The sequence below is a fragment of the Lissotriton helveticus genome, chromosome 3_2 (assembly GCF_964261635.1).
Source record: "Lissotriton helveticus chromosome 3_2, aLisHel1.1, whole genome shotgun sequence".
NCBI lineage: Eukaryota > Metazoa > Chordata > Amphibia > Caudata > Salamandridae > Lissotriton > Lissotriton helveticus.
In genome coordinates this window covers 492,248,684-492,274,844 of record NC_136062.1, presented here as the reverse complement: position 1 = coordinate 492,274,844, position 26,161 = coordinate 492,248,684, and the positions used below count along the sequence as shown (strand labels likewise).

General features: G+C 53.3%; 1 protein-coding gene across 3 annotated transcripts in view; it reads left to right on the top strand.

The window, feature by feature from the left end:
- NR1H3 (nuclear receptor subfamily 1 group H member 3) overlaps positions 1–24,319 on the top strand; it is a 333,706-nt gene extending 309,387 nt beyond the window's left edge. For all 3 annotated transcript variants that reach the window (XM_078684465.1, XM_078684464.1, XM_078684466.1), the window contains 2 exons: positions 9,799–9,893; positions 23,807–24,319. In XM_078684465.1, the coding sequence (XP_078540591.1) occupies positions 9,799–9,893; positions 23,807–23,953 (242 nt within the window). In that variant the 3' untranslated portion in view covers positions 23,954–24,319. The remainder of the gene's footprint in view (positions 1–9,798; positions 9,894–23,806) is intronic.
- The last annotated feature ends 1,842 nt before the right edge of the window (positions 24,320–26,161 follow it).

Sequence of the window (26,161 nt, the reverse complement as noted above, 5' to 3'; positions counted from 1 at the left end):
GTGGAAGAGGAGCGTGCAAGGATTGAAGGCAGCTGAGACTGTGTGGAACAGGAGCGTGCAAGGATTGGAGGCAGCTGGGACTGTGTGGAACAGGAGCGTGCAAGGATTGGAGGCAGCTGGGACTGTCTCGAAGAGGAGCGTGCAAACACCAGAGGCAGCTGGGACTGTGTGGCAGAGGACCGTGCAAAGACTGGACGCAGCTGGGACTGTGTGGAAGAGGAGCGTGCAAACACCGGAGGCAGCTGGGACTGTGTGGAAGAGGACCGTGCAAAGACTGGACGCAGCTGGGACTTTGTGGAACAGGAGCGTGCAACGATTGGAGGCAGCTGGGACTGTGTGGAAGAGGAGCGTGCAAAGACTGGAGGCAGCTGGGACTTTGTGGAACAGTAGCGTGCAACGATTTGAGGCAGCTGGGACTGTGTGGAAGAGGAGCGTGCAACGATTGGATGCAGCTAGCACTGTGTAGATGAGGAGCGTTCAATGATTGGATGAAGCTAGGACTGTGTGGAAGAGGAGCGTGCAAAGATTGGAGGCAGCTGGGACAGTGTGGAACAGGAGCGTGCAAAGACTGGAGGCAGCTGGAACTGTGTGGAACAGGAGCGTGCAAAGACTGGAGGCAGCTGGGACTGTGTGGAACAGGAGCGTGCAAAGACTGGAGGCAGCTGGGACTGTGTGGAAGAAAAGCGTGCAACGATTGGAGGCAGCTGGGACTGTGTGTAACAGGAGCGTGCAAAGACTGGAGGCAGCGGTGACTGTGTGGAAGAAAAGTGTGAGACGATTGGAGGCAGCAGGGACAGTGTGGAACAGGAGCGTGCAAAGACTGGACGCAGCTGGGACTGTATGGAAGAAAAGTGTGCAACGATTGGAGACAGCTGGGACTGAATGGAAGAGGAGCGTGACCCTATTGGAGGCAGCTGGGACTGAATGGAAGAGGAGCGTGACCCTATTGGAGGCATCTAGGACTGTGGAAGAGGAGCGTGCAATGATTGGATGCAGCTAGCACTGTGTGGAACAGGAGCGTGCAACGATTGGAGGCAGCTGGGACAGTGTGGAACAGGAGCGTGCAATGACTGGAGGCAGCTGGGACTGTGTGGAACAGGAGCGTGCAACGATTGGAGGCAGCTGGGACTGTGTGGAAGAGGAGCGTGCAAAGATTGGAGGCAGCTGGGACTGTATGGAAGAGGAGCGTGCAACTATTGGAGGCAGCTGGGACTGTGTGGAAGAGGAGTAGGAAGTGATTTGAGGCAGCTGGGACTGTGTGGAAGAGGAGCGTGCATTGACTGGAGGCAGCTGGGACTGTGTGGAAGAGGAGCGTGTAATGATTGGAGGCAGCAGGGACTGTGTGGAACAGGAGCGTGCAACGATTGGAGGCAGCTGGGACTGTGTGGAACAGGAGCGTGCAATGATTGGAGGCAGCTGGGACAGTGTGGAACAGGAGCGTGCATTGACTGGAGGCAGCTGGGACTGTGTGGAAGAGGAGCGTGTAACGATTGGAGGCAGCTAGGACTGTGTTTACCAGGAGCGTGCAACGATTGGATGCAGCTGGGACTGTGTGGAAGAGGAGCGTGCAACGATTGGAGGCAGCAGGGACTGTGTGGAACAGGAGCGTGCAACGATTGGAGGCAGCTGGGACTGTGTGGAAGATGAGCGTGCAACGATTGGAGGCAGCTGGGACTGTGTTTACCAGGAGCGTGCAACGATTGGATGCAGCTTGGACTGTGTGGAAGAGGAGCGTGCAACGATTGGAGGCTGCTGGGACAGTGTGGAACAGGAGCGTGCAATAACTGGAGGCAGCTGGGACTGTGTGGAAGAGGAGCGTGCAACCATTGGAGGCAGCTGGGACTGTGTGGAACAGGAGCGTGCAAAGACTTGAGGTAGCTGGGACTGTGTGGAAGAGGAGCGTGCAAAGACTGGAGGCAGCTGGGACTGTGTGGAAGAAAAGCGTGCAATCATTGGATGCAGCTGGGACTGTGTGGAAGAGGAGCGTGCAACGATTGGATGCAGCTGGGACTGCGTGGAAGAGGAGCGTGCAACCATTGGAGGCAGCTAGGACGGTGTGGATGAGGAGCATGAAGTGATTGGAGGCAGCTGGGACTGTGTGGAAGAGGAGCGTGCAACGATTGGAGGCAGCTAGGACTGTGGAAGAGGAGCGTGCAAGGACTGGAGGCAGCTGGGACTGTATGGAACAGGAGCGTGCAAAGACTGGACGCAGCTGGGACTGTATGGAAGAAAAGCGTGCAACGATTGGAGGCAGCTGGGACAGTGTGGAACAGGAGCGTGCAAAGACTGGAGGCAGCTGGGACTGAATGGAAGAGGAGCGTGAAACTATTGGAGGCAGCTGGGACTGTATGGAAGAGGTGCGTGAAACGATTGGAGGCAGCTAGGACTGTGTGGAAGAGGAGCGTGCAATGATTGGATGCAGCTAGAACTGTGTGGATGAGGAGCGTGCAAACATTGGAGGCTGCTGGGACAGTGTGGAACAGGAGCGTGCAATGACTGGAGGCAGCTGGGACTGTGTGGAAGAGGAGCGTGCAACCATTGGAGGCAGCTGGGACTGTGTGGAACAGGAGCGTGCAAAGACTGGAGGCAGCTGGGACTGTGTGGAACAGGAGCGTGCAAAGACTGGCGGCAGCTGGGACTTTGTGGAAGAGGAGCGTGCAAAGACTGGAGGTAGCTGGGACTGTATGGAAGAGGAGCGTGCAACTATTGGAGGCAGCTGGGACAGTGTGGAACAGGAGCGTGCAATGACTGGAGGCAGCTGGGACTGTGTGGAAGAGGAGCGTGTAACGATTGGAGGCAGCTGGGACTGTGTTTACCAGGAGCGTGCAACGATTGGATGCAGCTGGGACTGTGTGGAAGAGGAGCGTGCAACGATTGGAGGCAGCAGGGACTGTGTGGAACAGGAGCGTGTAACGATTGGAGGCAGCTGGGACTGTGTGGAAGATGAGCGTGCAACGATTGGAGGCAGCTGGGACTGTGTTTACCAGGAGCGTGCAACGATTGGATGCAGCTTGGACTGTGTGGAAGAGGAGCGTGCAACGATTGGAGGCAGCAGGGACTGTGTGGAACAGGAGCGTGCAACGATTGGAGGCAGCTGGGACTGTGTGGAAGATGAGCGTGCAAAGACTGGAGGCAGCTGGGACTGTGTGGAACAGGTGCGTGCAAAGACTGGAGGCAGCTGGGACTGTGTGGAAGAAAAGCGTGCAACGATTGGATGCAGCTAGGACTGTGTGGAAGAAGAGCGTGCAACGATTGGAGGAAGCTGGGACAGTGTGGATGAGGAGCGTGCAATGATTGGAGGCAGCAAGGACTGTGGAAGAGGAGCGTGCAAAGACTGGAGGCAGCTGGGACTGTGTGGACCAGGAGCGTGCAAAGACTGGAGGCAGCTGGGACTGTGTGGAAGAAAAGCGTGCAATGATTGGATGCAGCTGGGACTGTGTGGAAGAGGAGCGTGCAACGATTGGAGGCAGCTGGGACTGTGTGGAAGAGGAGCGTGCATTGACTGGAGGCAGCTGGGAGTGTGTGGAAGAGGAGCGTGCAACGATTGGATGCATCTGGGACTGCGTGGAAGAGGAGCGTGCAACCATTGGAGGCAGCTAGGACTGTGTGGAAGAGGAGCATGAAGTGATTGGAGGCAGCTGGGACAGTGTGGAAGAAGAGCGTGCAACGATTGGAGGCAGCTGGGACAGTGTGGAAGAAGAGCGTGCAACGATTGGAGGCAGCTGGGACAGTGTGGAAGAAAAGCGTGCAACGATTGAAGGCAGCTGGGACTGTGTGTAACAGGAGCGTGCAAAGACTGGAGTCAGCTGGGACTGTGTGGTAGAAAAGTGTGAGACGATTGAAGGCAGCTGGGACTGTATGGAAGACGTGCGTGCAAAGACTGGAGGCAGCTGGGACTGAATGGAAGAGGAGCGTGAAACTATTGGAGGCAGCTGGGACTGTATGGAAGAGGTGCGTGCAACGATTGGAGGCAGCTGGGACAGTGTGGAACAGGAGCGTGCAAAGACAGGAGGCAGCTGGGACTGTGTGGAAGAGGAGCGTGCAACCATTGGAGGCAGCTGGGACTGTGTGGAACAGGAGCGTGCAAAGACTTGAGGTAGCTGGGACTTTGTGGAAGAGGAGCGTGCAAAGACTGGAGGCAGCTTGGACTTTGTGGAAGAGGAGCGTGCAACAATTGAAGGCAGCTGGGACTGTGTGGAAGAGGAGCGTGCAACGATTGGAAGCAGCTGGGACTGTGTGGAAGAGGAGCGTGCAAAGACTGGAGGCAGCTGGGACTGTGTGGAAGAAAAGCGTGCAATGATTGGATGCAGCTGGGACTGTGTGGAAGAGGAGCGTGCAACGATTGGATGCAGCTGGGACTGCGTGGAAGAGGAGCGTGCAACCATTGGAGGCAGCTAGGACTGTGTGGAAGAGGAGCATGAAGTGATTGGAGGCAGCTGGGACTGTGTGGAAGAGGAGCGTGCAACGATTGGAGGCAGCTAGGACTGTGGAAGAGGAGCGTGCAAGGACTGGAGGCAGCTGGGACTGTATGGAACAGGAGCGTGCAAAGACTGGAGGCAGCTGGGACTGTGTGGAAGAAAAGCGTGCAACGATTGGAGGCAGCTGGGACAGTGTGGAACAGGAGCGTGCAAAGACTGGAGGCAGCTGGGACTGAATGGAAGAGGAGCGTGAAACTATTGGAGGCAGCTGGGACTGTATGGAAGAGGTGCGTGAAACGATTGGAGGCAGCTAGGACTGTGTGGAAGAGGAGCGTGCAATGATTGGATGCAGCTAGAACTGTGTGGATGAGGAGCGTGCAAAGATTGGAGGCTGCTGGGACTGTGTGGAAGAGGAGCGTGCAACCATTGGAGGCAGCTGGGACTGTGTGGAACAGGAGCGTGCAATGACTGGAGGCAGCTGGGACTGTGTGGAAGAGGAGCGTGCAACGATTGGATGCAGCGAGGACTGTGTGGAAGAGGAGCGTGCAACGATTGGATGCAGCTGGGACTGTGTGGAAGAGGAGCGTGTAATGACTGGAGGCAGCTGGGAGTGTGTGGAAGAGGAGCGTGCAACGATAGGAGGCAGCTGGGGCTGTGTGGAAGAGGAGCGTGCAACGATTGGATGCAGCGAGGACTGTGTGGAAGAGGAGCGTGCAACGATTGGATGCAGCTGGGACTGTGTGGAAGAGGAGCGTGTAATGACTGGAGGCAGCTGGGAGTGTGTGGAAGAGGAGCGTGCAACGATAGGAGGCAGCTGGGGCTGTGTGGAAGAGGAGCGTGCAACGATTGGATGCAGCGAGGACTGTGTGGAAGAGGAGCGTGCAACGATTGGATGCAGCTGGGACTGTGTGGAAGAGGAGCGTGCAACGATTGGATGCAGCGAGGACTGTGTGGAAGAGGAGCGTGCAACGATAGGAGGCAGCTGGGACTGTGTGGAAGAGGAGCGTGCAACGATTGGATGCAGCGAGGACTGTGTGGAAGAGGAGCGTGCAACGATAGGAGGCAGCTGGGGCTGTGTGGAAGAGGAGCGTGCAACGATTGGATGCAGCGAGGACTGTGTGGAAGAGGAGCGTGCAAAGACTGGAGGCAGCTGGGACTGTGTGGAACTGAAGTTAGTTGATGATGAGTGCAGGGAGGATGGACGCTTCCCTGAGTGATGAATCGATGTTCATTGATGATGAGTGCAGGGAGGATGGACGCTTCACTGAGTGATGGATTGATGTTCATTGATGAGTGCAGGGAGGATGGACGCTTCCCTGAGTGATGGATTGATGTTCATTGATGAGTGCAGGGAGGATGGACGCTTCCCTGAGTGATGGATTGATGTTCATTGATGATGAGTGCAGGGCGGATGGACGCTTCCCTGAGTGATGGATTGATGTTCATTGATGAGTGCAGGGAGGATGGACGCTTCCCTGAGTCATGGATTGATGTTCATTGATGAGTGCAGAGAGGATGGACGCTTCCCTGAGTGATGGATTGATGTTCATTGATGAGTGCAGGGAGGATGGACGCTTCCCTGAGTGATGGATTGATGTTCATTGATGAGTGCAGGGAGGATGGACGCTTCCCTGAGTGATGGATTGATGTTCATTGATGAGTGCAGGGAGGATGGACGCTTCCCTGAGTGATGGATTGATGTTCATTGATGAGTGCAGGGAGGATGGACGCTCCCCTGAGTGATAAATTGATGTTCATTGATGAGTGCAGGGACGATGGACGCTTCCCTCAGTGATGGATTGATGTTCGTTGATGAGTGCAGGGAGGATGGACGCTTCCCTGAGTGATGGATTGATGTTCATTGATGAGTGCAGGGAGGATGGACGCTTCCATGAGTGATGGATTCATGTTCATTGATGGTGAGTGCAGGGAGGATGGACGCTTCCCTGAGTGATGGATTGATGTTCATTGATGAGTGCAGGGAGGATGGACGCTTCCCTGAGTGATGGATTGATGTTCATTGATGAGTGCAGGGAGGATGGACGCTTCCCTGAGTGATGGATTGATGTTCATTGATGAGTGCAGGGAGGATGGACGGCTCCCCTGAGTGATAGATTGATGTTCATTGATGAGTGCAGGGAGGATGGACGCTCCCCTGAGTGATAAATTGATGTTCATTGATGAGTGCAGGGAGGATGGACGCTTCCCTGAGTGATGTATTGATGTTCATTGATGGTGAGTGCAGGGAGGATGGACGCTTCCTTCAGTGATGGATTGATGTTCATTGATGAGTGCAGGGAGGATGGACGGCTCCCCTGAGTGATAAATTGATGTTCATTGATGAGTGCAGGGAGGATGGACGGCTCCCCTGAGTGATAAATTGATGTTCATTGATGAGTTCAGGGAGGATGGACGCTCCCCTGAGTGATGGATTGATGTTCATTGATGGTGAGTGCAGGGAGGATGGACGCTTCCCTGAGTGATGTATTGATGTTCATTGATGGTGAGTGCAGGGAGGATGGACGCTTCCCTGAGTGATGGATTGATGTTCATTGATGAGTGTAGGGAGGATGGACGCTCCCCTGAGTGATAAATTGATGTTCATTGATGAGTGCAGGGACGATGGACGCTTCCCTGAGTGATGGATTGATGTTCATTGATGGTGAGTGCAGGGAGGATGGACGCTTCCCTGAGTGATGGATTGATGTTCATTGATGAGTGCAGGGACGATGGACGCTTCCCTGAGTGATGGATTGATGTTCAATGATGATGAGTGCAGGGAGGATGGACGCTTCCCTGAGTGATGGATTGATGTTCATTGATGGTGAGTGCAGGGAGGATGGACGCTCCCCTGAGTGATGGATTGATGTTCATTGATGAGTGCAGGGAGGATGGACGCTTCCCTGAGTGATGGATTGATGTTCATTGATGAGTGCAGGGAGGATGGACGCTTTCCTGAGTGATGGATTGATGTTCATTAATGGTGAGTGCAGGGAGGATGGACGCTTCCCTGAGTGATGGATTGATGTTCATTGATGAGTGTAGGGAGGATGGACGCTCCCCTGAGTGATAAATTGATGTTCATTGATGAGTTCAGGGAGGATGGACGCTTCCCTGAGTGATGTATTGATGTTCATTGATGAGTGCAGGGAGGATGGACGCTTCCCTGAGTGATGGATTGATGTTCATTGATGAGTGTAGGGAGGATGGACGGCTCCCCTGAGTGATAAATTGATGTTCATTGATGAGTTCAGGGAGGATGGACGCTTCCCTGAGTGATGTATTGATGTTCATTGATGAGTGCAGGGAGGATGGACGCTTCCCTGAGTGATGGATTGATGTTCATTGATGAGTGCAGAGAGGATGGACGCTTCCCTGAGTGATGGATTGATGTTCATTGATGAGTGCAGGGACGATGGACGCTTCCCTGAGTGATGGATTGATGTTCATTGATGAGTGCAGGGACGATGGACGCTTCCCTGAGTGATGGATTGATGTTCATTGATGAGTGCAGGGACGATGGACGCTTCCCTGAGTGATGGATTGATGTTCAATGATGATGAGTGCAGGGAGGATGGACGCTTCCCTGAGTGATGGATTGATGTTCATTGATGGTGAGTGCAGGGAGGATGGACGCTTCCTTCAGTGATGGATTGATGTTCATTGATGAGTGCAGGGAGGATGGACGGCTCCCCTGAGTGATAAATTGATGTTCATTGATGAGTGCAGGGAGGATGGACGGCTCCCCTGAGTGATAAATTGATGTTCATTGATGAGTGCAGGGAGGATGGACGGCTCCCCTGAGTGATAAATTGATGTTCATTGATGAGTTCAGGGAGGATTGACGGCTTCCCTGAGTGATGGATTGATGTTCATTGATGATGAGTGCAGGGCGGATGGACGCTCCCCTGAGTGATGGATTGATGTTCATTGATGATGAGTGCAGGGAGAATGGACGCTTCCCTGAGTGATGGATTGATGTTCATTGATGAGTGCAGGGAGGATGGACGCTTCCCTGAGTGATGGATTGATGTTCATTGATGAGTGCAGGGAGGATGGACGCTTCCCTGAGTGATAAATTGATGTTCATTGATGAGTGCAGGGAGGATGGACGCTTCCCTGAGTGATGGATTGATGTTCATTGATGATGAGTGCAGGGAGGATGGACGCTTCCCTGAGTGATAAATTGATGTTCATTGATGAGTGCAGGGAGGATGGACGGCTTCCCTGAGTGATGGATTGATGTTCATTGATGATGAGTGCAGGGCGGATGGACGCTCCCCTGAGTGATAAATTGATGTTCATTGATGAGTTCAGGGAGGATTGACGGCTTCCCTGAGTGATGGATTGATGTTCATTGATGATGAGTGCAGGGAGGATGGACGCTTCCCTGAGTGATGGATTGATGTTCATTGATGATGAGTGAAGGGAGGATGGACGCTCCCCTGAGTGATGGATTGATGTTCATTGATGAGTGCAGGGAGAATGGACGCTTCCCTGAGTGATGGATTGATGTTCATTGATGAGTTCAGGGAGGATGGACGCTTCCCTGAGTGATGGATTGATGTTCATTGATGAGTGCAGGGAGAATGGACGCTTCCCTGAGTGATGGATTGATGTTCATTGATGAGTGCAGGGAGAATGGACGCTTCCCTGAGTGATGGATTGATGTTCATTGATGATGAGTGCAGGGAGGGTGGACGCTTCCCTGAGTGATGGATTGATGTTCATTGATGAGTGCAGGGACGATGGACGCTTCCCTGAGTGATGTATTGATGTTCATTGATGAGTGCAGGGAGGATGTACGGCTCCCCTGAGTGATGGATTGATGTTCAATGATGAGTGCAGGGAGGATGTACGGCTCCCCTGAGTGATGGATTGATGTTCATTGATGAGTGCAGGGAGGATTGACGGCTTCCCTGAGTGATGGATTGATGTTCATTGATGAGTTCAGGGAGGATTGACGGCTTCCCTGAGTGATGGATTGATGTTCATTGATGGTGAGTGCAGGGAGGATGGACGCTTCCCTGAGTGATGGATTAATGTTCATTGATGAGTGCAGGGAGGATGGACGCTTCCCTGAGTGATGGATCAATGTTCATTGATGATGGATGCGGGGGATGGACACTTCCCTGAGTGATGGGTTGATGTTCATTGATGGTGAGTGCAGGGAGGATGGACGCTCCCCTGAGTGATGGGTTGATGTTCATTGATGATGGATGCGGGGGATGGACAGCTTCCCTCAGGGTTGGAGCTGGTGATGGTGATTCAGACAGTAATTGTGGATATGGTGCACTGATGCACTGGTGGTCTGGGACGGTCGTGAGGATTGTAGTGGGTGATGGTGATTGTGGATGATTTCTGATTGTCTTCTTCACAGATCGGCCAAATGTTCAGGACCAGGCGATGGTGGAACGGCTTCAACAAACCTATGTGGAGGCTTTGCGCTGCTATATCTGTATCCATCGCCCAAAGGTGAGTACTACCAATGCAAGTATCTTCCATTGACAAGTACTGATCACAGAAGAGCTGTGAGCAGTCCAACTCGGATCAGCTCATCTCTAGTGAGTCTCCAGCACCAGGTTAACAGCGCCAGCCCATCAATTAGCACAGAGCCTGTAGGATCAACCAGCAACCTAACTAGTACTCCCTAGTTCTACCAAATAAACTGATAAAAAGCCACATCCAGAACAAGCAAACAAGGTACCAGGAACTTCTCCGCTCCAACACAGAAGCCAACAGTGGTTCAGCAGACCCAGCTCACAGGCGAATAATAATCTTCATCCCAAATTCACAAGGTGGGTGTGAGTTTCAAGAACCGATCTGCAAGTGAACAGTGAGAGGCCAGGACCCAGCAACAACCCAGAACAGAACAACAAGAATACAATAAAGAAAAAAAGTTATTATATAACAAGGCCAGAAATGCGTATCACTCTTCTTGCATTAAGGCCCGTGCACTATATGTGGCCAATACCATAAACAATGCTGCAAATAAATCCAAAACTTTATTCCACATAGTGAAGGACCTTGCAGGTGCTCAAACTATCGCCACGACTCGTCCCTTAAATAAAAAACAATGTCAGGACCTTGCCTCCTTTTTTAATGAAAAAATAGAAAACATCATACTCAACATCAATTCCACCTCAAATGGATATGGCCCACATTACGATGTCCCCACAATGCCGGTCAAACAGAACACCCTAGAGCAATGGCCTCCCATAACAGTGGACACCCTAAAAGCTTCATTAAAAACTATATCTTCAGGATCCCCTCGCGACCCACTACCCGTTAGAATCCTAAAACAGTTGGACTCCACCTCCCTGACTATCATAGCAAACACGTTAAACTCATCTCTCCAACTCTCCACAGTTCCTTCATGTTGGAAACATGCTATGATAAACCCACTCCTGAAAAAACCCTCAGCTGACCCCACTATCCTGTCAAACTACCGGCCAATATCTTTGCTCCCTGCTTTTTCTAAACTCTTGGAAAGGCATATACATTCTGCTCTCACCGTTTTTGCAGAAGAAAATGCCCTCCTCCACTCCACACAGTCAGGCTTCAGAGCCGGATACTCTACGGAGACTGCTCTGCTGGGCGTTACAGAAAACATTAAGAGACTTCTGGATGAGGGACAAACGGTCGCACTCATTTTATTAGACTTGAGTGCGGCGTTTGATACCATCTCCCATAGTAAACTCTTGGCTACACTCGAGAGTAATGGTATCTGCAGAGATGCCCTGAAATGGATTAGGTCCTTCTTGACTGATAGGACCTTCCAGATCAAATCTAATACTGCCTGCTCAGACTCGTTCCACTCCCCTCATGGAGTACCACAGGGCTCCATCCTGAGCCCGCTGTTTTTCAATCTGTACCTTAGACCCTTGGCCGACCTAGCGGACTGTGTAGGACTAACCCTCATGACCTACGCAGATGACTCACAAATTATTTTTTCATTGTCAAACTCAAATCCCTCAGCTCCCTCTGTCCTTAAACATGGGCTCCAGAAAATCTTCAACTGGATGACCACCAACCAGTTGAAACTAAACGGTGATAAAACCGAGATCCTTCTGTTAGGTAAAAATAAAGAACTCTGGAACTCCTCTCACTGGCCCACCGAGTTGGGAATTTTTCCCACTCCAGAAACCCAATGTAAGAAACTTAGGAGTTATCATTGATGATGCCCTGTCAATGAAACAGCAGGCAAATAAAGTCGTAGGCCTCTGCTTCACCATAATAAAGTGGTGAAAAAAATTATATGGATGTTACCACCCGCCACACAAAAGACCGTAGTCAACGCACTAATTACATCCCGTCTTGACTACGGCAACATCCTCTACCTGGGTTCAAGCCAAGCAGTCATCAAACGACTTCAGCTGATCCAGAATTCAGCCGCAAGACTCTTGTGTAAAATACCAAAAACTGCAAGGGTGTCAAAACATCTGAATGATCTGCATTGGCTCAGGGTCGAAAACCGTATAAGTTTCAAAACCCTGCGCCATATGTTTAGGATCAAATCTAAAACGGCACCAACGTATCTGCAAGCATTAGCCACTCCCTACCTACCAGCAAGAAACCTGCGCTCTCAAACTGCAGCAAACTTTGCTGTTCCCAGGTATAGACTGCAACGAATTGGCGGAAGATCTTTCTCGGTCAAGGGGCCCATCCTGTGGAACACACTTCCCCTACACATCCGAAAAGAAGACAACTACGCCAGTTTCCGAAAGAATGTAAAAACTTGGCTCTTCTAGAAACAACTGTGCTAAAACCATGCTCTTCATATACCTTTGTTCATTTACATGCCAAAGGCGCCGGGAAACCCTTTTTGGGTAGCTGTGCGCCATATAAGTGTAAAAAATAAAATAAAATAAAATAAAACCCAACAATGTCTGTTTCACCCCAGTTCACAAGCAAACTAACTAGAGAAATGTTGAACCCGCTGTGCCCGATAATAAACAAAGGAGAGTCTCGGGCTCCAGTGCACAAAGCCAATGTCTGTCTCTAACAACCTCTCTGAATGAAGGTGTGTCTTGATACCAGTCCAATAGCTAAGTGTAGGACTTTATTGCCAACACGCTTCACAGTCAGAACCCAGCACCAACCAACTGGTAAAACATGCATCACCAGCACAAAACTATTGGTTAAAGCCAGCGCTTAATTTGTAAAAAAAATAAAAAATAAGAGCTCTGGCTTTCGTCAGGATGCCACTGCACCTCTACCACACATTGCCCCTGCCATGTTGCCACTCATAGTAAAACACAACTACTAACTATCACACTCCTACAAGTGTGACAATTCGGACTATTTTGAATGTATATTGAATTAATAATTAACTGTTGTTGTGGTAATTTCTAAATTAGCCAGACAGTGCCACCTTGTGGCAGACTGTCACACGCGCCGGTATTGACAATTAAATGCCTGTGGCAAGCACCAGAAACCTCCAGCTCAAATTAAGCACTGGTTAAAGTGGACTCTAGTCAAGACTTAAGTCGACCATTTGTATCCAACACCAGTCCAATAGCCACCAGTGTTTCCAGGCCAGATTACCGGCACCAGAGAGCTTCCAGCACCTCTGACCAATGCTGAACCACTACCGTAAACCTACAAATCAACATCGATTCTCTAGTTCCATGACGTGGAGCCGGTCACATCACCCACGAGCCACGGTGTTGGTGCCAGCATACTAGTGAAGTACACGCCCGCTGCTCGACATGGAGACTCTGGCACAGGCCAGTTTTGGGCCTTAAGATCTAACTTACCAGCCAATGGTGAGGCAAAAACACTGAGCCTAGGGGCAAACGAGAGTCTAAAGCACTAAGGGCCCGGTTTAGATCTTGGCGGATGGGGTATTCCGTCCCAACGGTGAAGATATCCCGTCCGCTGAATTATAAATCACATGGGATAGAATGGAATTGATATTTCGGCAGACGGGATATCCGTTGATATCAGTCATCGTTGTGACGGAGTAACCCTCCCACCAAGATCTTAATGAGGCCACTAAGGGACCGCCCAATGATGAGTCTAAATCACCTCTTCATCACCCATCGTTGAGTGTAAAGCATCAATTCATTGGCCAAGTGTTAGTCTCCAGCCGCAGAGCATAGAGCCCCTAACACTGATCGCGTCCAGATCCACTGCACCTCACTCACCTGGCCAAAGGTGAGTCTCCAGCCACTGAGTATAGAGCCCCCCAACACTGATCGCGTCCACAGCCACTGTCCGTCACTCACCTGGCCAAAGGCGAGTCTCCAGCCACTGAGTATAGAGCCTGCCAACACTGATCGCGTCCAGAGCCACTGTCCATCACTCACTTGGCCAAACGCGAGTCTACAGCCACTGAGTATAGAGCCCGCCAACACTGATCGCGTCCAGAGCCACTGCACCTCACTCACCTGGCCAAAGGCGAGTCTCCAGCCACTGAGTATAGAGCCCCCCAACACTGATCGCGTCCAGAGCCACTGCACCTCACTCACCTGGCCAAAGGCGAGTCTCATGCCACTGAGTATAGAGCCCGCCAACACTGATCCCATCCACAGCCACTGTCCATCACTCACGTGGCCAAAGGCGAGTCTCCAGCCACTGAGTATGGAGTCCGCCAACACTGATCCCATCCACAGCCACTGTCCATCACTCACCTGGCCAAAGGCGAGTCTCCAGCCACAGAGTATAGAGGCCGCCAACAGTGATCGCGTCCACAGCCAATGCACCTCACTCATCTGGCCAAAGGCAAGTCTCCGGCCACTGAGTATAAAGCCCGCCAACACTGATCGCGTCCAGAGCCACTGCACATCACTCACCTGGCCAAAGGTGAGACTACAGCCACTGACTATAGAGCCCGCCAACACTGATCCCATCCACAACCATTGTCCATCACTCACGTGGCCAAAGGCGAGTCTCCAGCCACTGAGTATAGAGCCCGCCAACACTGATCGCGTCCACAGCCACTGCACCTCACTCACCTGGCCAAAGGCAAGTCTCCGGCCACTGAGTATAGAGCCCGCCAACACTAATCCCATCCACAGCCACTGTCCATCACTCACCTGGCCAAAGGCGGGTCTACAGCCACTGAGTATAGAGCCCGCCAACACTGATCGCGTCCACAGCCACTGTCCGTCACTCACCTGGCCAAAGGCAAGTCTCCAGCCACTGAGTATAGAGCCCGCCAACACTGATCGCGTCCACAGCCACTGTCCGTCACTCACCTGGCCAAAGGCAAGTCTCCAGCCACTGAGTATAGAGCCCGCCAACACTGATCGCGTCCACAGCCACTGTCCATCACTCACCTGGCCAAAGGCGAGTCAACAGCCACTGAGTATAGAGCCCGCCAACAATGGTCGCGTCCACAGCCAGTGTCCATCACTCACCTGGCGAAAGGCGAGTCTCAAGCCACTGAGTGTAGAGCCCGCCAACAATGGTCGCGTCCACAGCCACTGTCCGTCACTCACCTGGCCAAAGACAAGTCTCCAGCCACTGAGTATAGAGCCCACCAACACTGATCGCTTCCAGAGCCACTGCACCTCACTCACCTGGCCAAAGGCGAGTCTCCAGCCACTGAGTATAGAGCCCGCCAACACTGATCGCGTCCACAGCCACTGTCCATCACTCACCTGGCCAAAGGCGAGTCTCCAGCCACTGAGTATAGAGCCCACCAACACTGATCGCGTCCAGAGCCACTGCACCTCACTCACCTGGCCAAAGGCGAGTCTCCAGCCACTGAGTATAGAGCCCGCTAACACTGATCGCGTCCAGAGCCACTGCACCTCACTCACCTGGCCAAAGGCAAGTCTCCAGCCACTGAGTATAGAGCCCGCCAACACTGATCGCGTCCAGAGCCACTGCACCTCACTCACCTGGCCAAAGGCGAGTCTACAGCCACTGAGTATAGAGTCTGCCAACACTGATCGCGTCCACAGCCACTGCACCTCACTCACCTGGCCAAAGGCGAGTCTCCAGCCACTGAGTATAGAGCCCGCCAACACTGATCGCGTCCAGAGCCACTGTCCATACCTCACCTGGCCACAGGCGGGTCTACAGCCACTGAGTATAAAACCCGCCAAACACTGATTGCGTTCAGAGCCACTGCCCATCACTCACCTGGCCAAAGGCAAGTCTCCAGCCACTGAGTATAGAGCCCGCCAACACTGATCGCGTCCAGAGCCACTGTCCATCACTCACCTGTCCAAAGGCGAGTCTCCAGCCACTGAGTATAGAGTCCGCCAACACTGATCCCATCCACAGCCACTGCCCATCACTCACCTGGCCAAAGGCGAGTCTCCAGCCACTGAGTATAGAGCCCGCCAACACTGATCACGTCCACAGCCACTGCACCTCACTCACCTGGCCAAAGGCGAGTCTCCAGCCACTGAGTATAGAGCCCGCAAACACTGATAGCATCCAGAGCCACTGTCCATCACTCACCTGGCCAAAGGTGAGTCTCCAGCAACTGAGTATAGAGCCCGCCAACACTGATCCCATCCACAGCCACTGTCCATCACTCACCTGCCCAAAGGCGGGTCTACAGCCACTGAGTATAGAGCCCGCCAACACTGATCGCGTCCAGAGCCACTGCACCTCACTCATCTGACCAAAGGCGAGTCTACAGCCACTGACTATAGAGCCCTCCAACACTGATCGCGTCCACAGCCACTGTCCATCACTCACCTGGCCAAAGGCGAGTCTCCAGCCACTGAGTATAGAGCCCGCCAACACTGATCGCGTCCAGAGCCACTGCCCATCACTCACCTGGCCAAAGGCTAGTCTCCAGCCACTGAGTATAGAGCCTGCCAACACTGATCGCGTCCAGAACCACTGCACCTCACTCACCTGGCCAAAGGCGAGTCTCCAGCCACTGAGTATAGAGCCCGCCAACACTGTTCGCGTCCAGAGCCACTGTCCATCACTCACCTGGCCAAAGGCGGGTCTACAGCCACTGAGTATAAAACCCGCCAAACACTGATTGCGTTCAGAGCCACTGCCCATCACTCACCTGGCCAAAGGCAAGTCTCCGGCCACTGAGTATAGAGCCCGCCAACACTGATCGCGTCCAGAGCCACTGTCCATCACTCACCTGTCCAAAGGCGAGTCTCCAGCCACTGAGTATAGAGTCCGCCAACACTGATCCCATCCACAGCCACTGCCCATCACTCACCTGGCCAAAGGCGAGTCTCCAGCCACTGAGTATAGAGTCCACCAACACTGATCGCGTCCAGAGCCACTGTCCATCACTCACCTGGCCAAAGGCGAGTCTCCAGCCACTGAGTATAAAACCCACCAACACTGATCGCGCCCACAGCCACTGTCCATCACTCACCTGGCCAAAGGCGAGTCTCCAGCCACTGAGTATAGAGCCCGCCAACACTGATCGCGTCCACAGCCACTGTCCATCACTCACCTGGCCAAAGGCGAGTCTCCAGCCACTGAGTATAGAGCCCGCCAACACTGATCGCGTCCACAGCCACTGCACCTCACTCACCTGGCCAAAGGCGAGTCTCCAGCCACTGAGTATAGAGCCCGCCAACACTGATCGCGTCCACAGCCACTGCACCTCACTCACCTGGCCAAAGGCGAGTCTCCAGCCACTGAGTATAGAGCCCGCAAACACTGATCGCGTCCACAGCCACTGCACCTCACTCACCTGGCCAAAGGAGAGTCTCCAGCCACTGAGTATAGAGCCCGCCAACACTGATCGCGTCCACAGCCACTGCACCTCACTCACCTGGCCAAAGGCGAGTCTCCAGCCACTGAGTATAGAGCCCGCAAACACTGATCGCGTCCACAGCCACTGCACCTCACTCATCTGACCAAAGGCGAGTCTACAGCCACTGACTATAGAGCCCTCCAACACTGATCGCGTCCACAGCCACTGTCCATCACTCACCTGGCCAAAGGCGAGTCTCCAGCCACTGAGTATAGAGCCCGCCAACACTGATCGCGTCCAGAGCCACTGCCCATCACTCACCTGGCCAAAGGCTAGTCTCCAGCCACTGAGTATAGAGCCTGCCAACACTGATCGCGTCCAGAACCATTGCACCTCACTCACCTGGCCAAAGGCGAGTCTCCAGCCACTGAGTATAGAGCCCGCCAACACTGTTCGCGTCCAGAGCCACTGTCCATCACTCACCTGGCCAAAGGCGGGTCTACAGCCACTGAGTATAAAACCCGCCAAACACTGATTGCGTTCAGAGCCACTGCCCATCACTCACCTGGCCAAAGGCAAGTCTCCGGCCACTGAGTATAGAGCCCGCCAACACTGATCGCGTCCAGAGCCACTGTCCATCACTCACCTGTCCAAAGGCGAGTCTCCAGCCACTGAGTATAGAGTCCGCCAACACTGATCCCATCCACAGCCACTGCCCATAACTCACCTGGCCAAAGGCGAGTCTCCAGCCACTGAGTATAGAGTCCACCAACACTGATCGCGTCCAGAGCCACTGTCCATCACTCACCTGGCCAAAGGCGAGTCTCCAGCCACTGAGTATAAAACCCACCAACACTGATCGCGCCCACAGCCACTGTCCATCACTCACCTGGCCAAAGGCGAGTCTCCAGCCACTGAGTATAGAGCCCGCCAACACTGATCGCGTCCACAGCCACTGTCCATCACTCACCTGGCCAAAGGCGAGTCTCCAGCCACTGAGTATAGAGCCCGCCAACACTGATCGCGTCCACAGCCACTGCACCTCACTCACCTGGCCAAAGGCGAGTCTCCAGCCACTGAGTATAGAGCCCGCCAACACTGATCGCGTCCACAGTCACTGCACCTCACTCACCTGGCCAAAGGCGAGTCTCCAGCCACTGAGTATAGAGCCCGCAAACACTGATCGCGTCCACAGCCACTGCACCTCACTCACCTGGCCAATTTGGTTAAGGTGCCTAAATTCACAAAGATAACATCAGGTGGGAGAGCTTTCAGCATTGCGGCAACAAAGCTTTGGAATAAACTCCCCACCAATATCAGACAGTCAGAAGATCTGATGCAGTTTAGGAAAAGAGTCAAAACTTGGCACTTTCCCAGGGAAAGAACTTTACCATAATTAGCCTGCCTCGATCAATCGTCTCATGGCCGCTTATCCATCCACAGCTGATTTGAACACATGTTCGACAGCGCCAGGATACCCTTTAGGCAACAGTGCGCTTTACAAGTGCTTAATACAATACAATACAAAGGCGAGCCTCCAGCCACTGAGTATAGAGCCCGCCAACACTGATCGCGTCCACAGCCACTGCACCTCACTCACCTGGCCAAAGGCGAGTCTCCAGCCACTGAGTATAGAGCCCGCAAACACTGATCGCGTCCACAGCCACTGCACCTCACTCACCTGGCCAAAGGCAAGTCTCCAGCCACTGAGTATAGAGTCCGCCAACACTGATCGCGTCCACAGCCACTGCACCTCACTCACCTGGCCAAAGGCGAGTCTCCAGCCACTGAGTATAGAGCCCGCAAACACTGATCGCGTCCACAGCCACTGCACCTCACTCACCTGGCCAAAGGCAAGTCTCCAGCCACTGAGTATAGAGCCCGCCAACACTGATCGCGTCCACAGCCACTGCACCTCACTCACCTGGCCAAAGGCGAGTCTCCAGCCACTGAGTATAGAGCCCGCAAACACTGATCGCGTCCACAGCCACTGCACCTCACTCACCTGGCCAAAGGCAAGTCTCCAGCCACTGAGTATAGAGCCCGCCAACACTGATCGCGTCCACAGCCACTGTCCATCACTCACCTGGCCAAAGGCGAGTCAACAGCCACTGAGTATAGAGCCCGCCAACAATGGTCGCGTCCACAGCCAGTGTCCATCACTCACCTGGCGAAAGGCGAGTCTCCAGCCACTGAGTATAGAGCCCGCCAACAATGGTCGCGTCCACAGCCACTGTCCGTCACTCACCTGGCCAAAGACAAGTCTCCAGCCACTGAGTATAGAGCCCACCAACACTGATCGCTTCCAGAGCCACTGCACCTCACTCACCTGGCCAAAGGCGAGTCTCCAGCCACTGAGTATAGAGCCCGCCAACACTGATCGCGTCCACAGCCACTGTCCATCACTCACCTGGCCAAAGGCGAGTCTCTAGCCACTGAGTATAGAGCCCGCCAACACTGATCGCGTCCACAGCCACTGTCCATCACTCACCTGGCCAAAGGCGAGTCTCCAGCCACTGAGTATAGAGCCCACCAACACTGATCGCGTCCAGAGCCACTGCACCTCACTCACCTGGCCAAAGGCGAGTCTCCAGCCACTGAGTATAGAGCCCGCTAACACTGATCGCGTCCAGAGCCACTGCACCTCTCTCACCTGGCCAAAGGCAAGTCTCCAGCCACTGAGTATAGAGCCCGCCAACACTGATCGCGTCCAGAGCCACTGCACCTCACTCACCTGGCCAAAGGCGAGTCTACAGCCACTGAGTATAGAGTCTGCCAACACTGATCGCGTCCACAGCCACTGCACCTCACTCACCTGGCCAAAGGCGAGTCTCCAGCCACTGAGTATAGAGCCCGCCAACACTGATCGCGTCCAGAGCCACTGTCCATCACTCACCTGGCCAAAGGCGAGTCTCTAGCCACTGAGTATAGAGCCCGCCAACACTGATCGCGTCCACAGCCACTGTCCATCACTCACCTGGCCAAAGGCGAGTCTCCAGCCACTGAGTATAGAGCCCACCAACACTGATCGCGTCCAGAGCCACTGTCCATACCTCACCTGGCCACAGGCGGGTCTCCAGCCACTGAGTATAAAGCCCGCCAATACTGATCGCGTCCACAGCCACTGTCCATCACTCACTTGGCCAAACGCGAGTCTACAGCCACTGAGTACAAGCCCGCCAACACTGATCGCGTCCACGGCCACTGCACCTCACTCACCTGGCCAAAGGCGAGTCTCCAGCCACTGAGTATAGAGCCCACCAACACTGATCGCGTCCACAGCCACTGTCCATCACTCACCTGGCCAAAGGTGAGTCTCCGGCCACTGAGTATAGAGCCCGCCAACAATGATCGTGTCCACAGCCACTATCCATCACTCACCGGACCAAAGGCGAGTCTCCAGCCACTGAGTACAGAGCCCGCCAACACTGATCGCGTCCACAGCCACTGCACCTCACTCACCTGGCCAAAGGCAAGTCTACAGCCACTGAGTATAGAGTCCGCCAACACTGATCGCGTCCAGAGCCACTGCACCTCACTCACCTGGCCAAAGGCGAGTCTACAGCCACTGAGTATAGAGTCCGCCAACACTGATCGCGTCCACAGCCACTGTCCATCACTCACCTGGCCAAAGGCAAGTCTCCAGCCACTGAGTATAGAGTCCGCCAACACTGATCTCTTCCAGAGCCACTGTCCATCACTCACCTGGCCAAAGGCGAGTCTCCAGCCACTGAGTATAGAGCCCGCCAACACTGATCGCGTCCACAGTCACTGCACCTCACTCACCTGGCCAAAGGCGAGTCTCCAGCCACTGAGTATAGAGCCCGCAAACACTGATCGCGTCCACAGCCACTGCACCTCACTCACCTGGCCAATTTGGTTAAGGTGCCTAAATTCACAAAGATAACATCAGGTGGGAGAGTGTTGTATTCTCTGCACTTATGTTTCTCTGTATCCCTTTAAGTCATGCATTCCATTTTCCCTGATGTCATTTTCCCCTATGTTCTGTCTTGTCAGTTAGCTCCTGCTTTCTGATGGGAACACCAGCTTTTCTCTATGGTGCTTAATAAACAAGTGTTAAGCCTTTCATCTGTCTACTAACTTCATTTACAACAGAGAGCTTTCAGCATTGCGGCAACAAAGCTTTGGAATAAACTCCCCACCAATATCAGACAGTCAGAAGATCTGATGCAGTTTAGGAAAAGAGTCAAAACTTGGCACTTTCCCAGGGAAAGAACTTTACCATAATTAGCCTGCCTCGATCAATCGTCTCATGGCCGCTTATCCATCCACAGCTGATTTGAACACATGTTCGACAGCGCCAGGATACCCTTTAGGCAACAGTGCGCTTTACAAGTGCTTAATACAATACAATACAAAGGCGAGCCTCCAGCCACTGAGTATAGAGCCCGCCAACACTGATCGCGTCCACAGCCACTGCACCTCACTCACCTGGCCAAAGGCGAGTCTCCAGCCACTGAGTATAGAGCCCGCAAACACTGATCGCGTCCACAGCCACTGCACCTCACTCACCTGGCCAAAGGCAAGTCTCCAGCCACTGAGTATAGAGTCCGCCAACACTGATCGCGTCCACAGCCACTGCACCTCACTCACCTGGCCAAAGGCGAGTCTCCAGCCACTGAGTATAGAGCCCGCAAACACTGATCGCGTCCACAGCCACTGCACCTCACTCACCTGGCCAAAGGCAAGTCTCCAGCCACTGAGTATAGAGCCCGCCAACACTGATCGCGTCCACAGCCACTGCACCTCACTCACCTGGCCAAAGGCGAGTCTCCAGCCACTGAGTATAGAGCCCGCAAACACTGATCGCGTCCACAGCCACTGCACCTCACTCACCTGGCCAAAGGCAAGTCTCCAGCCACTGAGTATAGAGCCCGCCAACACTGATCGCGTCCACAGCCACTGTCCATCACTCACCTGGCCAAAGGCGAGTCAACAGCCACTGAGTATAGAGCCCGCCAACAATGGTCGCGTCCACAGCCAGTGTCCATCACTCACCTGGCGAAAGGCGAGTCTCCAGCCACTGAGTATAGAGCCCGCCAACAATGGTCGCGTCCACAGCCACTGTCCGTCACTCACCTGGCCAAAGACAAGTCTCCAGCCACTGAGTATAGAGCCCACCAACACTGATCGCTTCCAGAGCCACTGCACCTCACTCACCTGGCCAAAGGCGAGTCTCCAGCCACTGAGTATAGAGCCCGCCAACACTGATCGCGTCCACAGCCACTGTCCATCACTCACCTGGCCAAAGGCGAGTCTCTAGCCACTGAGTATAGAGCCCGCCAACACTGATCGCGTCCACAGCCACTGTCCATCACTCACCTGGCCAAAGGCGAGTCTCCAGCCACTGAGTATAGAGCCCACCAACACTGATCGCGTCCAGAGCCACTGCACCTCACTCACCTGGCCAAAGGCGAGTCTCCAGCCACTGAGTATAGAGCCCGCTAACACTGATCGCGTCCAGAGCCACTGCACCTCTCTCACCTGGCCAAAGGCAAGTCTCCAGCCACTGAGTATAGAGCCCGCCAACACTGATCGCGTCCAGAGCCACTGCACCTCACTCACCTGGCCAAAGGCGAGTCTACAGCCACTGAGTATAGAGTCTGCCAACACTGATCGCGTCCACAGCCACTGCACCTCACTCACCTGGCCAAAGGCGAGTCTCCAGCCACTGAGTATAGAGCCCGCCAACACTGATCGCGTCCAGAGCCACTGTCCATCACTCACCTGGCCAAAGGCGAGTCTCTAGCCACTGAGTATAGAGCCCGCCAACACTGATCGCGTCCACAGCCACTGTCCATCACTCACCTGGCCAAAGGCGAGTCTCCAGCCACTGAGTATAGAGCCCACCAACACTGATCGCGTCCAGAGCCACTGTCCATACCTCACCTGGCCACAGGCGGGTCTCCAGCCACTGAGTATAAAGCCCGCCAATACTGATCTCGTCCACAGCCACTGTCCATCACTCACTTGGCCAAACGCGAGTCTACAGCCACTGAGTACAAGCCCGCCAACACTGATCGCGTCCACGGCCACTGCACCTCACTCACCTGGCCAAAGGCGAGTCTCAAGCCACTGAGTATAGAGCCCACCAACACTGATCGCGTCCACAGCCACTGTCCATCACTCACCTGGCCAAAGGTGAGTCTCCGGCCACTGAGTATAGAGCCCGCCAACAATGATCGTGTCCACAGCCACTATCCATCACTCACCGGACCAAAGGCGAGTCTCCAGCCACTGAGTACAGAGCCCGCCAACACTGATCGCGTCCACAGCCACTGCACCTCACTCACCTGGCCAAAGGCAAGTCTACAGCCACTGAGTATAGAGTCCGCCAACACTGATCGCGTCCAGAGCCACTGCACCTCACTCACCTGGCCAAAGGCGAGTCTACAGCCACTGAGTATAGAGTCCGCCAACACTGATCGCGTCCACAGCCACTGTCCATCACTCACCTGGCCAAAGGCAAGTCTCCAGCCACTGAGTATAGAGTCCGCCAACACTGATCTCTTCCAGAGCCACTGTCCATCACTCACCTGGCCAAAGGCGAGTCTCCAGCCACTGAGTATAGAGTCCGCCAACACTGATCGCGCCCACCGCCACTGCACCTCACTCACCTGGCCAAAGGCAAGTGTCCAGCCTCCGTGCTTCCAGAGGTGAACCAAAGTCAATCTTTACCATTGAAATACAAACCTGGCCTGAGTAACCCTTTCTTTTCTTCCCCCCACAGGACCCCATGATGTTCCCACGGATGCTCATGAAGTTAGTCAGTCTCCGGACACTCAGTAACGTCCACTCTGAGCAGGTCTTCGCACTCCGGCTCCAGGACAAGAAGTTGCCGCCACTCCTGTCCGAGATCTGGGACGTACAGGAATGATGTCTTCCTTCGTCAGCACTCGGCTACCCCCCGGGGCTCCTCCTCAAGGGGACATTTTGCACTAACCTGCTGAAGGGACCCTGTGCAGTACACACTGCACCTTTCTGAGGTGCGAACTCTCAAGGCGGGCCCATGAATGCACCATTCTGCTTCTAAGCACTTAGTCTGGACACAGAGAAATAGTGACTTGTCCAAAGTCTCAGTATGTGACTGTGAAACTGGGACTTCAATTCTGCACTAAAGCCAACCCCTCTACCACTAGACCAGCCCCAGCGTTCTGTTCATTGCAGGTTCTTTGTATGCTGCATTGTCGCCCCCTGCTGGACAGCCATTTGTTCTCTCTCCTATAAATTCTATTGAAGAATTCTTGTGGTGCTGAGCCTGGTATTTCAGTCTGTGTGCCTGCTGTATGCTGAGCCCTGGCACCCAGAGCAAGTGTCAGTTCCATCTACTAAGGGGCCTTGCTGTTGCTTTCTCCACTACATCTTCCAGATTGATGTCTCAAGTGCTTAATTTGTGAAAAGAAAAATATAAGTGTAGGAGCCCAAAGTCTTTCTTCGGAACGTGCTGATGGTTGAGTCTAATGTTGGAATTGATCAGTACCATGGCTGCCTATTCTTGGTTCCACCTCATTGTTTTCCTCCACCAACATCCCATTCCTGCCTCCTTATCTCACTCGTACATGCGCTTTTCGATCCTTGCTTTCTTTTTGTTACCTTTCTGTGCCTCCTTCCCTCTTTTCTGCTTTTTTTCTCTCTTGTTCTGCATTAAAATTTGATGATGCTAAGTAGGACAAGGGACCATAAAAATGCATATGCCGCCCACACCCTGCATCCCCTTCCACAAACATAGCAACAAGACTCTTTGCGTTCACTGCATTGTGTGTATATCCCTCTGTGCTGGCCGGCCCCGGTATCTCACTCTCTCAGATGCATCGTGTGTATATCCTGTGAGAAGTTGGCCCGGTATATGCTGTCCACTAGTTCTAGTGGGCACCTTGCACCAGTCCAAACAACCCTTATTGATGGTTAGGTTAAAGACAACCTTTATTGAAAGCTATCCTAGTGGTAGCTGTGGAGAGCAGCCTTCAGGCCAAGTCTCGAAGGAATGTAAAGCAGCTTGTTTCAACAGTCTATAACCTCCTGAATGACCAAATGAAAGGAGAACCGCACAAGGTATATATAAAATATGTGTATTTATTACTAAACACTCTATACTAACCTCTTTATGAGATTACAGAACAAAGCACACAATATTAAATCACTAGAACAACAGTAAATAGCACAATACACAGTGGGCTCCAGGGGAGACCAAACCTTATACTAAGAAAGTGGTATAACAACCACGACTTGACTAGACACAGTGCCAAGAGCACGTAGAATCGCTGGGACCCGAAGGAACCACCCAAAGTAGTGACACAGAGGACCCAAGGGGGACGGGTGCAGTGTGAGAACACAGACGGGAGCTCCGTACAAATCTATGGAAAAGTTGTGGTTGGAAGGATTAAGGACACTTTGGAGAGGACTTTGAACAAACCCTTTCAAACATAGAACGTTCTAAAGCCAGCACCCATGTGAGCACTGGAGTACTCGTGTTACCTAACCCAGGGAAGCCGGGTGCATAGGTGTCAAGTGATGTCGGGAATCTTCGTCGTTTTCAATGGTGTGATGTTGAAAAGTGCTACTGCCGGGAAGGTGAAAAGTGTATGGTGTGATCCAAGCCTGGATCCGAGGTGAGAAGAACCTGAAAGCAGAGGGGACAGAGTGTGGGTCACTTCAGTGTGACCAGGGGCTCGGTAGACCAATGCCCACCGATGTCGGGTGCTTCAGGTGAGTTGACGCAATGCTTGACTCTGCAGTGACGGGGACCAAGCGATGTCGTGGATGCCCAAAGTCCAGAGGTGAGCTGTCCCACGAAGGATGTTGAGTGCTGGGGGGTCAGTGTTCGGATGGAACACCAACAAGTCTTGGCAACTGCAACCCACACGGTCAGAGGAAATCAGCTACGCTGAGGACCAGCAAGGTCCTGGGGACTCTCCAAGCAATAAAGAGTCAGGGCATGTCTGGAGCAACCAGGAAAGAACACGGAAAGTTAGAATTAGCTTCACAGGGACCCACAGGCCAACGGACCAGGGATCGCAAAGGGACCTCGAGAGGAATCACAAAATACCAACCCATGGAACATGTGTAGGCCGGAAATCTTTAGTGG